Source organism: Petromyzon marinus, chromosome 76 (genome assembly GCF_048934315.1).
Source record: "Petromyzon marinus isolate PM22_M1 ecotype Great Lakes invasive population chromosome 76, UKy_Petmar_22M1.pri1.0, whole genome shotgun sequence".
Classification (NCBI taxonomy): Eukaryota; Metazoa; Chordata; class Hyperoartia; order Petromyzontiformes; family Petromyzontidae; genus Petromyzon; species Petromyzon marinus.
Genome location: NC_133742.1, coordinates 1106081 through 1118972, shown reverse-complemented (window position 1 = coordinate 1118972; position 12892 = coordinate 1106081). Strand labels below are relative to the sequence as shown.

At 48.4% G+C, this 12892-nt stretch overlaps 1 protein-coding gene across 2 annotated transcripts in view; it reads left to right on the top strand.

Annotated features, from left to right (window-relative positions):
• The first annotated feature begins 9012 nt into the window (after window positions 1-9012).
• The window catches only part of RRM1 (ribonucleotide reductase catalytic subunit M1), a 350107-nt gene continuing 346227 nt past the window's right edge, over window positions 9013-12892 (top strand). The window contains exon 1 of one of the 2 annotated variants that reach the window (XM_076056594.1): window positions 9013-9219. In XM_076056594.1, coding sequence (XP_075912709.1) covers window positions 9198-9219 — 22 coding nt within the window. In that variant the 5' untranslated portion in view covers window positions 9013-9197. The remainder of the gene's footprint in view (window positions 9220-12892) is intronic. The other variant, XM_076056595.1, reaches the window with a different exon arrangement.

Sequence of the window (12892 nt, the reverse complement as noted above, 5' to 3'; positions counted from 1 at the left end):
TGGGTACACGCACAGAGAGAGGGTGGTGGGTGGCCAGCAGCACCACCACGCCCGGCCGCCTTTGTCTCTCCCCCCAGTGCTAGCGATGTGGCAGAGACGTTCCAGTGATGTTCTAGGAGGGATGGTGATGGGTCAAGTAATGTCCTCGCTCTCATCACTCCCTCTCATCTCCTCTCTCTCCCTCTCATCTCCTCCACTTTGTACCTCCCCCCGCCCCTCTCTATCTCCCCCCCCCCTCCCCACTATCTCCCCCCTCTCCCCCTCCCCCTCTCTCCCCCCACTCTCCCCCCCACTCTCTCTCCCCCCTCTCTCCCCCCACTCTCCCCCCCCCCACTCTCTCTCCCCCCCCCCACTATCTCCCCCCTCTCCCCCTCCCCCTCTCTCCCCCCACTCTCCCCCCCCACTCTCTCTCCCCCCTCTCTCCCCCCACTTCTCCCCCCCACTCTCTCTCCCCCCCCCCCCACTATCTCCCCCCTCTCCCCCCCCCCCACTCTCTCTCCCCCCTCTCTCCCCCCTCCCTCTCCCCCCCTCTCCCCCCTCTCTCCCCCCCCCACTCTCCCCCATCTCCCTCTCCCCCCCCACTCTCTCTCCCCCCCTCTCTCTCCCCCTCTCCCCCCCCACTCCCCCTCTCCCCCCCCACTCTCTCTCCCCCCCCACTCTCCCCCATCTCCCCCCTCTCTCTCCCCCCTCCCCTCTCCCCCTCTCTCCCCCCCACTCTCCCCCCACTCCCTCTCCCCCCTCCGTCCCTCTCCCCCCCCCCGCTCCCTCCACATCTCCCCCACCCCTCTCCCCCCCACTCCCCCCCATCCCCCCCCCCTCTCCCATGTTTCACCTTCAGCGCAGATTCCAAGGAGACAGAAGCATCGCCTCTGTCTCGAGACACGAGCAGCTGTTTTCATTTGTGATATTCTTGCGCGCGGGCACACACCTGTTCGTGTCTGAGTGTGTGTGAGTGTGTGTGAGTGTGTGTTAGTGTGTGTGTGGGTGTGTGGGTGTGTGTGAGTGTGTTAGTGTGTGTGTGTGTGGGTGTGTGTTTGTGTTAGTGTGTGAGTGTGTGTGCGTGTGTTAGTGTGTGCGTGTGTGAGTGTATGAGTGTGTGGGTGTGTGTGCGTGTGTGAGTGCGTGGGTGTGAGTGCGTGGGTGTGTGTGAGTGTGTGAGTGTGTGTGTGAGTGTGTGGGTGTGTGTGCGTGTGTTTGTGTTAGTGTGTGTGTGAGTGTGTGGGTGTGTGCGTGTGTTTGTGTTAGTGTGTGAGTGTGTGGGTGTGTCTGCATGTGTTTGTGTTAGTGTGTGTGTGAGTGTGTGTGAGTGTGCGTGTGTTTCTGTTAGTGTGTATGTGTGAGTGTGTGAGTGTGTGTGCGTGTGTTAGTGTTAGTGTGTGTGTGAGTGTGTGGGTACACGAGTTCGATTCCCGCTCACGGCCAACACCAATTAACCGGTCCCGGGCCTCCCCCTAGGTCGACTCAGCCTCAAATGAGTACCTGGTGCGGTGTGTAAACATCGCCACTGGGGGGAGAGACAAAGGTGGTCGGGCGTGGTGCTGGCCACCCACCCCATCGTGTACCTTTCTGGCCTTCATAGGTGCTCGCTAACAGCACTTGCCCCCTACAGTCTGTTAAGGCTCTATGGGGGATCTTTGTCTTTGTGAGTGTGTGTGTGTTTCGCTGTTCCGGCATCGGCGCATCCACACAACATCATGGATGCATGCCGGGTCCAAGCAAGAACATCTGCTGGACTACATAGTGACGGACCAGCGGATGCGGGCCCATGTCCTTGACACCAGAACCTACCGTGGAGCTGATCTGCCCTCTGACCATCGACTAGTCATCTGTAAGATGCGCCTGCCATTCTTCCACTCCGGTGGTGGGTGTACACCCAGGACCCCATTCCAACCCTTAGTGGCCTGGTCTCAGCCAGCTGATGAAAGTTGCAAACGAGAATTTCATCATCGCTTGCGGCTGGGGTTGGCATCGTCCCCCACTCCTCCTGATGTCGACGGGAAAAATGAGCGAGGTTTAGGACTGTAGCTCATGCAGCTGTAATGGCTGATTTGGGTACGCGGTCCAGACCTCCTTAGAGACCCTGGCTGACAGAGGAGGTGTTCAGGCTGGCTGAGAAAAAGCGACAGGCCCACTCTCATCGTCTACAGCATCCCACGTCAGAGAATGAGTAGGCTTACCGCAGCCTTCGCTCGGAGGTTCGGAGAGCCATGAGGCGCTGCAAGGATGGGTGGTGGTCGCGGGTTGCTGAGGAGATGGAGTCTGCCTCAATGTCTCGCGATCACAAATCGCTCTTTAATTCCATCAAAAAAGTAACCTGCAGCGCCACACCTATTACCATCATTAGGGGAAAAAACGGTGTTCCAATCTCCGACCCCCAGGAACAAGTTTGAGGGAAAATCCCTCAGCCAGGAAAACATCGTGGCACAAAGTGAGGATGACCCTGCTGAGGCTGCGGTGCCTCAAATATTGGAAGAAGTCACCCCCTGTGAGTGGCTGGCTGAGGTGCCATCTGTTGAGGAAGTACTGAAGGCGATCCAGAGCCTGAGACCAGGAAAGGCACCGGGCAGAGATGATCTCCCAAGCGAAATGCTGAGGGAGGGTGGCGTTAGTGCACAGACTGCCCTATATGACATCATAACAACAGTCTGGACCACTGGACGAGTATCACAGGATTGGAAAGATGTCCTGGTGGTCCCCCTCTTTAAGAAGGGGGACCGCATAGACTGTAACAACTACACGGGCATCTCACTCCTCAGTGTGCCGGGAAAGGTCCTGGCACGGATTATGCAACATCGCCTTGCCAGGCACGCTGAGGAGAGGCTTGCGGAGCCCCGATGCGGTTTCAGGAAAGGGCGGTCCTGCACAGATGCCATAATTTCTGGCCGTCTGCTACAACAGAGGTGTAGGGAATTCAAACAATACCTTCATCTCTGCTTTATTAACTTGGTCGAGGCCTATGATACCATCAGTAGGCCTGGGCTCTGGGTTGTTCTTCGTGCTTTTGGAATACCTGACCCTCTGCTCACGATCATTAAGGACCTTCATGATGGTGAGCTGGCCCGGGTAAAACTACGTGGCCGAGAGTCGAAGCCATTCCTTGTACACCTTGGGGTGAAACAGGGATGTCCTCTGGCTCCCACATTATTTAACATCTATTTTGACCACGTAGTTCGTGAAGCCTTCAATAGCTCTACCGGGGGAATCTCCATATGGTAGAGATATTATGGGAGGCTGATCGATGTCCGGGTGCGGTAAAGGGATGGCTCCCTATTGCTCAACGATGCTCTGTATGCTGATGATCTGGTAATTGCTGCTCACTCAGAGGAAGAGTTGGAGACGCTGCTGCTGAACCTGGAGCGTGCCACTAAGAGGTGGGGCCTTACCATCAGCCCCAACAAAACTAAGCACCTGCCTGGGTATTTTGTACCATCGGATACTCCACCGCCACAACTCCCAATTAGTGATAAGGCAGTTGTGGAGAGAGTGTGAGAGTTTCCCATACCTGGGCAGTGTGCTTATGACCGGCTCCAGTTTAACAGCAGAGGTCTCACTCCGAATCAGTCGAGCGGCAATATCTTTTCATCGGTTGCGTAACGCTGTGTGGAAGCTATCTGGTCTGTCGCTCCGCACTAAGCTTCAGGTCTTCTCGGCCACGGTCATTCCCTCCCTTCTCTACGCTTGCGAAACGTGGACCCCCCCTAATGGAACATCTTCGCCGGTTAGAAACATTTGGGCTGGCTTGCCTACGATCCATCCTGGGTTTAACCAGACTGGATTGTGTGAGGAGCTCACAAATCCTTGAAGATCTGGGCAAAGTCCCATCGGTGAGCTCCTCCGGCAGGCAAGGCTGCGTTGGCTGGGTCATGTAGCCCGCATGCCCAGTCACCGCATGCCGAAACAGCTTTTGTTCGGCCGGATCGAGGGGGCTAAACGGGCACGGCACGGGCTAGAGAACAGATGGAGTGATGTTGTACAGGAGGCACGGGGCTAGAGAAGAGATGGAGTGATGTGGTACAGGAGGCACGGGGCTAGAGAAGAGATGGAGTGATGTTGTACAGGAGGCACGGGGCTAGAGAAGAGATGGAGTGATGTGGTACAGGAGGCACGGGGCTAGAGAACAGATGGAGTGATGTGGTACAGGAGGCACGGGGCTAGAGAACAGATGGAGTGATGTTGTACAGGAGGCACGGGGCTAGAGAAGAGATGGAGTGATGTTGTACAGGAGGCACGGGGCTAGAGAAGAGATGGAGTGATGTGGTACAGGAGGCACGGGGCTAGAGAAGAGATGGAGTGATGTTGTACAGGAGGCACAGGGCTAGAGAAGAGACGGAGTGATGTGGTACAGGAGGCACGGGGCTAGAAAACAGATGGAGTGATGTGGTACAGGAGGCACGGGGCTAGAGAACAGATGGAGTGATGTTGTACAAGAGGCACGGGGCTAGAGAAGAGATGGAGTGATGTGGTACAGGAGGCACGGGGCTAGAGAAGAGATGGAGTAGATGTGGTACAGGAGGCACGGGGCTAGAGAAGAGATGGAGTGATGTAGTACAGGAGGCACGGGTCTAGAGAAGAGATGGAGTGATGTGGTACAGGAGGCACGGGGCTAGAGAAGAGATGGAGTGATGTTGTACAGGAGGCACGGGGCTAGAGAAGAGATGGAGTGATGTGGTACAGGAGGCACGGGGCTAGAGAAGAGATGGAGTAGATGTGGTACAGGAGGCACGGGGCTAGAGAAGAGATGGAGTGATGTGGTACAGGAGGCACGGGGCTAGAGAAGAGACGGAGTGATGTTGTACAGGAGGCACGGGGCTAGAGAAGAGATGGAGTGATGTTGTAGAGGAGGCACGGGGCTAGAGAAGAGATGGAGTGATGTGGTACAGGAGGCACGGGGCTAGAGAAGAGATGGAGTGATGTGGTACAGGTTGACGTGGAGCTGAGTTGATTTGCCGATGACCGGTAACAGCGGTGTCAAGATCGGCCTCTGTGGACGAGGTGGCTCGTGAAGGACGCTGCTACTGGGCAGTTGGAGGTAGTCGCCCTCCAACAACAACGGAGGGCGGAGGAGCGACGCTCACAACAACGAGCGGAGCGCCGGGTGGCTAAAGCACAGCAAATTGGCACAGTAGGGGGCACAGGTGGTGCACCAGCCAGTCATCTCAGCCAGTCGACCCGTGGCACCTGCTGGGTCTGGCCCCGTGACCTCCTGCCCAGCGGGCGTTCGACACTTCACGTGGCCTCAACGTGCACGTGGCCTGGCACAAGCGTCGTGGTGACGTAATGATCAGAGGCACGTTTGTTTGCATGTTCAGCACTGCGTGTGTGTGTGTGGTGAATGAAGAGTCTTGTTAATTTGCGACAGCTCCCATGCATTCGTGTGTTTGTTGAAAACAGCTAGACACAAACACCACCACCCCGGTTTCAATGCTAGAAAGGGTAAAACACCAGTTGTTGTTATTGTTACTGTTGTTGTTGTTCTGTTGAATTTGGTGTTGTATTGTTTGTGTTTGCAAACGGTCTGAACGTGCTCCTACTGGATATCTGTGAGCGAAGCGCTTTATAGATTTTCTGATTTTTTTACCCCTCACACTCCTCGTCCCCCCTTGCCCCTCCTTCTCCCCTCCCCCCTTGCCCCTCCCCCTCCCCCCTCTCCTCCCCCCTCTCCCCCCTCCCCTTCCCCCATTTTCCTCTCCCCTTCCCCCTCTCCCCCCTCCCCTTCCTCCATCTCCCCCTCGCCCCCTCCCCTCCCCCATTTCCCCCCTCCCCCCCTCCCCACCCCCCATTTCCCCCCTCCCCCCCTCCCCCTCCCCCATTTCCCCCCTCCCCCCCTGTTCCCCCTCTCCCCCTCCCCATCTCCCCCCTCGCCCCCTCCCCTCCCCCATTTCCCCCTCCCCCCTCCCCCCTGTCTCCCCTCTCCCCCCTTTCCCCCTCCCCATCTCCCCCCTCGCCCCCTCCCCATCTCCCCCCTCCCCCCCTACCCCCTGTTCCCCCTTTCCCCCTCCCCCCTTCTCCCCCTCTTCCCCCCCCTCCCCGCCCTCGCCCCCTCCCCCCCGCCCTGTCCCCTTCCCCCCCTCCTCGATCTGCTTGACGTCCTATTGACAAATGCCCCTCACAATTTCGCAATAACCTTTCGTAATAACCTTAGTGATCATCAGCCAGACCCAAAGCCCCCCTAAAATTGTTGAAAAGCACTCTTTGAGGCACTTCAGCACTCAGGAATTTACTAATGATGTGCTTCACTCGGATATTGATAAGGTCTGTGATATCCCCAACTGACTACGGCTTGGGAGACTTTCAGGTACACGTTTCTCCAAATTCTTAACAAACATGCTCCGTTGGTTAGATTTAAAACTAAAGGCAACCGCCCACCATGGTATGATCCTTTGATTTCAAGCTCATGAAAACTAGGGACAAGGCTTGGGCATGTGCTCAGAAAAGTAATTTGGTTAATGACTGGCTAGAATACAGGATTTTAAGGAATAGATGCGTAAAAAAAATACGGCATGCAAAGAATGCCTACTTTTCCTCCACTCTCCTGGAATCACATGGAAATGCCAGGATTTTTTTGGAAAACAATCAAATCTATCGAAAAGGCATCCAAAACAGAAAATCTGCCCGTTGAGCTTCACCGAAATGGTGAATATTTTTTCAGATCCCAAAAAAATTAGTTGACAATTTTAACCTTCATTTTTCTGAAGCTGGTAATCTTTTTGATAATGTATTGGGAGTCACCCCTGCTCCTGCAAATTCCTACACCCCTGTCCAAACATTAAACGAATTTATTTCCAACCATTCCACGAAAGTAATGTTCTGAAACAACTGTCCTACCTCAAAGGGTCTTCCTCTACCGGAGCAGATAGTTTTCCCGTCTTTACTCTACTAACTGTTGGTCACCTAATATACAAACCTATAGCCCATATTGTCAACCTGTCCATCAAAGAAGCATCAGTTCCTCTAGAATGGAAACATTCCTATGTCCATCCACTTCACAAAGGGGGCCCTAAAGATGATCCCAATAACTACCGACCTATCTCAATTTTGTCCCCATTGATGAAAATTTTTGAAAAATTATTGAACTACCAAATTAGCAGTTTCCTGTCCACCAACAATCTACTACATCTAAAACAATCTGGGTTCTGGAAAAAAATACAGCACCACATCTGCTGCATTAGACTCTTTGAATCAAATTTACAATAGCCTTGATAATAAGCAGTACTGTGCCTGTCTTTTTCTTGACCTGTCCAAAGCTTTTGATACAGTAGACCACAACACCCTGCTTAGTAAACTAAGTTGCCTCGGTTTTCCGAGAACACAGTACAATGGTTAAAAATAACCTCTTTTCTCGCACCCAAGCTGTATTCCACAGATGGTTGGAGGTCAAACAGTGTTAAGATAACAAAAGGGGTTCCACAGGGTTCCATCCTCGGCCCCTCTATTCTCTCTTTATGTCAATGACTTGGGCACTGAACTGGATCATTCCAGGGAAAATCTTTTTGCAGATGACACGATACTGATTACTGCTGGCCGCTCTCCGGATGACGTGATTGCTAAGCTCCAGGGTGATTTCAACAAACTACAACATCAGCTAGTTTCTCTTAAACTGGTCCTGAATACCTCCAAAACCAAGGTGCTATGCTTCTCTCCAGGACTAAAGCAGGAAGTTATTTTTCCCCAATTACATTCCTTGAATAATTATCAAATAGAGCATGTCAAGATCTATAAGTATCTTGGGGTCATCCTGGATTCAAAACTTAGTTTTGAAGATCACATTGATTATATTGGTAAAAAGACAAAAATATAAATTGGTTTTCTGTATCGACACAAGCACTGCTTCCCCCAATGTTCCGTTTGGAATTGATAAAAAGCTACCATACTGCCCCTACTTGACTACTGTGACATCGTGTATAAATCAGCCCCAAGTACTGTACTGAAGAAGCTTGATTCCATCTATCACTCGGCCTTAAGATTTGCATTGAACTGCCCATATAGGACTCAACCACTGTGATCTCTACATTGGGTCAAACTTAAACATCTCTTAATGTTCGACAGCTTGTGCACCAGATCTTATTTATTCACGATGTACTTACAAAAAATTCCGCAGACTACCTACTGGATCTCCTCTCTGTTTCAAAGAACAAATTTGACCTCAGGTCTTCGCTCATTTACCGGCTTTCACATTCTCCCCTTATTGCCGTACAAAAACCGGAGGAAGGGCCTTTGCTATTGATGCCCCCAGGGTCTGGAATGCTATTGCCAATAAACTGCAACTTGAATCGCTACCAATGAGATCTTCACTCAAAACTGCTCTAATGGAGTTGTACACCCCTAGCTGCCACTGCTATTCAGTGGCCTAAAATACAATAAAATGTTTCACTCCGGATGACGCTGCAAAGTATTATTTGTATTTTGATTTAGCGTGCTGATCTTAAAGGTGCATTGGAAAATGTGATACTCTGACTGATGCTCCTGTTGTTTTGTGGAGTGACTCCTGCAGTCAGCTGTGGCTCTAGGGTTTGTGTGTTATATGTTATTTATGTAGTTTATTATTAAAAATTCGGTCACAGTCCCTATGATCACTGTTACATTGCATTTATGGCTTTTATTTTGGTGATTTCGAAACGTTTTTTTTTGTTTTGGCCATGTTTTTGTTTATTGTAGTACGGAGTTAGACTGATGGCCTTAATCTTAATTGTCTTGTGGTTGTTGTTGTATTTGACTTGCATCCCACCTGGGAATTTTTGGACACAGCGTTGGTGTATGGTGCTATTTCAGGAATATTTTGATATTTTTTCCTGTATTTTCTGTTTGCACAGTCACACATAATCACTTTAAGATGTTTTTTTCTTGTTCATGTTTTTTGTTTGTTTGTTGCGGTTGCACTCGATCAAGAGCCGAATGGCTCACAGGGCTACACCAAATACATTGAATATGAACTATCCTTCGTAGAGGAATCGAAATCGAACTGACTGCTTGAATCGTCATATCGACGATTACTTCCGTTTCCGGCATACACCCCGCCCCCCCCACGTGACGCGATTTTATTTTGGCGGGAATCTTCCTACGGAGTCGCGGACGGGCGACAGCAGCGGCAGGCCGAAAGACGACTCCGCGATTCGTAACAAGCACAATTTAAACTTCTTATAAATTTTCCACGCTTTTAAAGCTAACGTTCAAATCTCTTCGCAACCGTCCGCCGAGTCATGATGTTCGTCGTCAAGAGAGGTGAGGGCAGGTGGCGCGCCGGGGTTTTAAGTGTTTATAAAAATGTGTGTTTTGTATAATTCTGAGGTAAAACGTAATCGATAAAGGTCTTCGCCGCTGCTACTTGCAACGAATTGGCCGCGGCTTTTTAACAAAAATACCTCGCTAAATTACGTGGGGTGGTAAGCGCGGGGCTTATATTTCACGCGATTTAAACAATAAAACTTAATTATTGTGGCTTCACTTAACGTTGTTTGACAGCGATTTGGCGGCAAAAGGGGAGCGCGCGCTAGCAGTGAAAGTCTTGAGGGGAATGCATTTTTTTCTGTTTAATGTTTAACTTTTTTTTTTAGACGAAAGCGTCGGCTATTAACGTACTTTTTTAAAATATGTTAAGGTTTTATTTAAATGTTTTTTTTAAATAAAGACGTTAAATAGTTTTAAAAGGCAGCGATTAGTGATCTGAGGCCCACTCAATGGCCGCTGTGTTGTCTTCTCCGCCGCTTTATTTTAAATTTATTTTTTTTATCTCACAAATAAGTTTGAACTTCTTTGTTTCTGAGTTGTTTTTATGATTCGTGATTACTTTCGCTAACATCTTTACCGATTACCCACGAAAGTTAGCGTTGTGTTTTTATTTTTTTTTTTAAATCGTCGTGTTCCGTAAAATTTGCCCCAACCGAACGGGATTGGTGCCACAGCCCGGCTCTGGTGCTGCTGATGAGAAACTGAAAGTGGAAACCGGTCCCAGACTGCTGCTGATGATGATGATGCTGATGATGATGCTGATTATGATTCTGATGAGAAACTGAAAGTGGAAACCGGTCCCTGACTGCTGCTGATGATGATGATGCTGCTGATGATGATGAGATGCTGAAAGTGGAAACCGGTCCCTTACTGCTGATGATGATGATGCTGCTGATGATGATGAGATGCTGAAAGTGGAAACCGGTCCCTTACTGCTGATGATGATGCTGATGATGATGAGACACTGAAAGTGGAAACCGGTCCCTGACTGCTGCTGCTTCTGCTGATGATGATGATGCTGCTGCTGATGATGCTGATGATGATGAGATGCTGAAAGTGGAAACCGGTCCCTTACTGCTGATGATGATGCTGCTGCTGATGATGATGCTGATGATGATGCTGATGATGATGAGACACTGAAAGTAGAAACCGGTCCCTGACTGCTGCTGCTGATGATGCTGATGCTGCTGATGATGATGATGAGACACTGAAAGTGGAAACCGGTCCCTGACTGCTTCTGCTGATGATGCTGATGATGATGAGACACTGAAAGTGGAAACCGGTCCCTGACTGCTGCTGCTGCTGATGATGATGCTGATGATGATGATGCTGATGATGATGATGAGATGCTGAAAGTGGAAACCGGTCCCTTACTGCTGCTGCTGATGATGATGCTGATGATGAGATGCTGAAAGTGGAAACCGGTCCCTTACTGCTGATGATGCTGCTGATGATGATGATGCTGATGATGATGCTGATGATGATGAGACACTGAAAGTAGAAACCGGTCCCTGACTGCTGCTGCTGATGATGCTGATGCTGCTGATGATGATTCTGATGAGACACTGAAAGTGGAAACCGGTCCCTGACTGCTGCTGCTGATGATGATGAGAGACTGAAAGTGGAAACCGGTTCCTGACTGCTGATGATGATGCTGATGATGATGAGAGACTGAAAGTGGAAACCGGTTCCTGACTGCTGATGATGATGCTGATGATGAGAGACTGAAAGTGGAAACCAGTCCCTGACTGCTGCTGCTGATGATGATGCTGATGATGATGAGACACTGAAAGTAGAAACCGGTCCCTGACTGCTGCTGCTGATGATGATGCTGATGATGAGACACTGAAAGTGGAAACTGGTCCCTGACTGCTGATGATGATGCTGCTGATGATGATGAGACACTGAAAGTAGAAACTGGTCCCTGACTGCTGATGATGCTGATGATGATGCTGATGATGATGAGACACTGAGGGCGACCGCTTGTGTGGCCATGGAAACGTCGTTATCTATAGTGTAGTGTATAGTGTAGTGTATAGTGTAGTGTGTAGTGTATAGTATAGTGTAGTGTATAGTGTAGTGTGTAGTGTAGTGTGTAGTGTAGTGTAGTGTGTAGTGTAGTGTGTAGTGTAGTGTGTAGTGTATAGTGTAGTGTATAGTGTAGTGTATAGTGTAGTGTATAGTAGTGTATAGTGTAGTGTATATTGTAGTGTATAGTGTAGTGTATAGTGTAATGTATATTGTAGTGTATAGTGTAGTGTATAGTGTAGTGTATAGTAGTGTATAGTGTAGTGTATAGTGTAGTGTATAGTGTAGTGTGTAGTGTAGTGTATAGTGTAGTGTATAGTGTAGTGTATAGTGTATAGTAGTGTGTAGTGTATAGTAGTGTGTAGTGTATAGTGTGGTGTATAGTGTGGTGTATAGTGTGGTGTATAGTGTGGTGTATAGTGTGGTGTATAGTGTGGTGTATAGTGTGGTGTATAGTGTAGTGTATAGTGTAGTGTATATTGTAGTGTATATTGTAGTGTATAGTGTAGTGTATAGTGTAGTGTAGTGTATAGTAGTGTAGTGTATAGTGTAGTGTATATTGTAGTGTAGTGTATAGTGTAGTGTATAGTGTAGTGTATAGTAGTGTATATTGTAATGTATAGTGTAGTGTATAGTGTAGTGTATAGTGTAGTGTATAGTAGTGTAGTGTATAATAGTGTAGTGTATAGTCGTGTAGTGTATAGTGTAGTGTATATTGTAGTGTAGTGTATAGTGTAGTGTATAGTAGTGTATAGTAGTGTAGTGTATAGTAGTGTATATTGTAGTGTATAGTGTAGTGTATATTGTAGTGTATAGTGTAGTGTATATTGTAGTGTATAGTGTAGTGTATAGTGTAGTGTATATTGTAGTGTATAGTAGTGTAGTGTATAGTAGTGTATAGTAGTGTAGTGTATAGCAGTGTAGTGTATAGCAGTGTAGTGTATAGTGTAGTGTATAGTAGTGTAGTGTATAGTAGTGTAGTGTATAGTAGTGTATAGTGTGGTGTATAGTAGTGTAGTGTATAGTAGTGTATAGTGTGGTGTATAGTAGTGTAGTGTATAGTAGTGTAGTGTATAGTGTATAGTAGTGTAGTGTATTGTATATTATAGTGTATAGTAGTGTAGTGTATAGTGTAGTGTATAGTAGTGTAGTGTGTAGTGTAGTGTATAGTGTAGTGTATAGTAGTGTATTGTAGTGTATAGTGTAGTGTATAGTAGTGTAGTGTATAGTAGTGTATAGTGTAGTGTATAGTAGTGTATAGTGTAGTGTATGGTGTAGTGTAGTGTATAGTAGTGTAGTGTATAGTCGTGTATAGTGTAGTGTATAGTGTAGTGTATAGTGTAGTGTATAGTGTAGTGTATAGTAGTGTAGTGAAGAGTAGTGTGTAGTGTAGTGTACAGTGTAGTGTATAGTAGTGTATAGTGTAGTGTTTAGTAGTGTAGTGTATAGTGTAGTGTATAATAGTGTAGTGTATAGTGTAGTGTATATTGTAGTGTAGTGTATAATAGTGTAGTGTATAGTCGTGTAGTGTATAGTAGTGTATAGTGTAGTGTATAGTAGTGTATATTGTAGTGTATAGTGTAGTGTATATTGTAGTGTGTAGTGTATAGTAGTGTGGTGTATAGTGTAGTGTATAGTA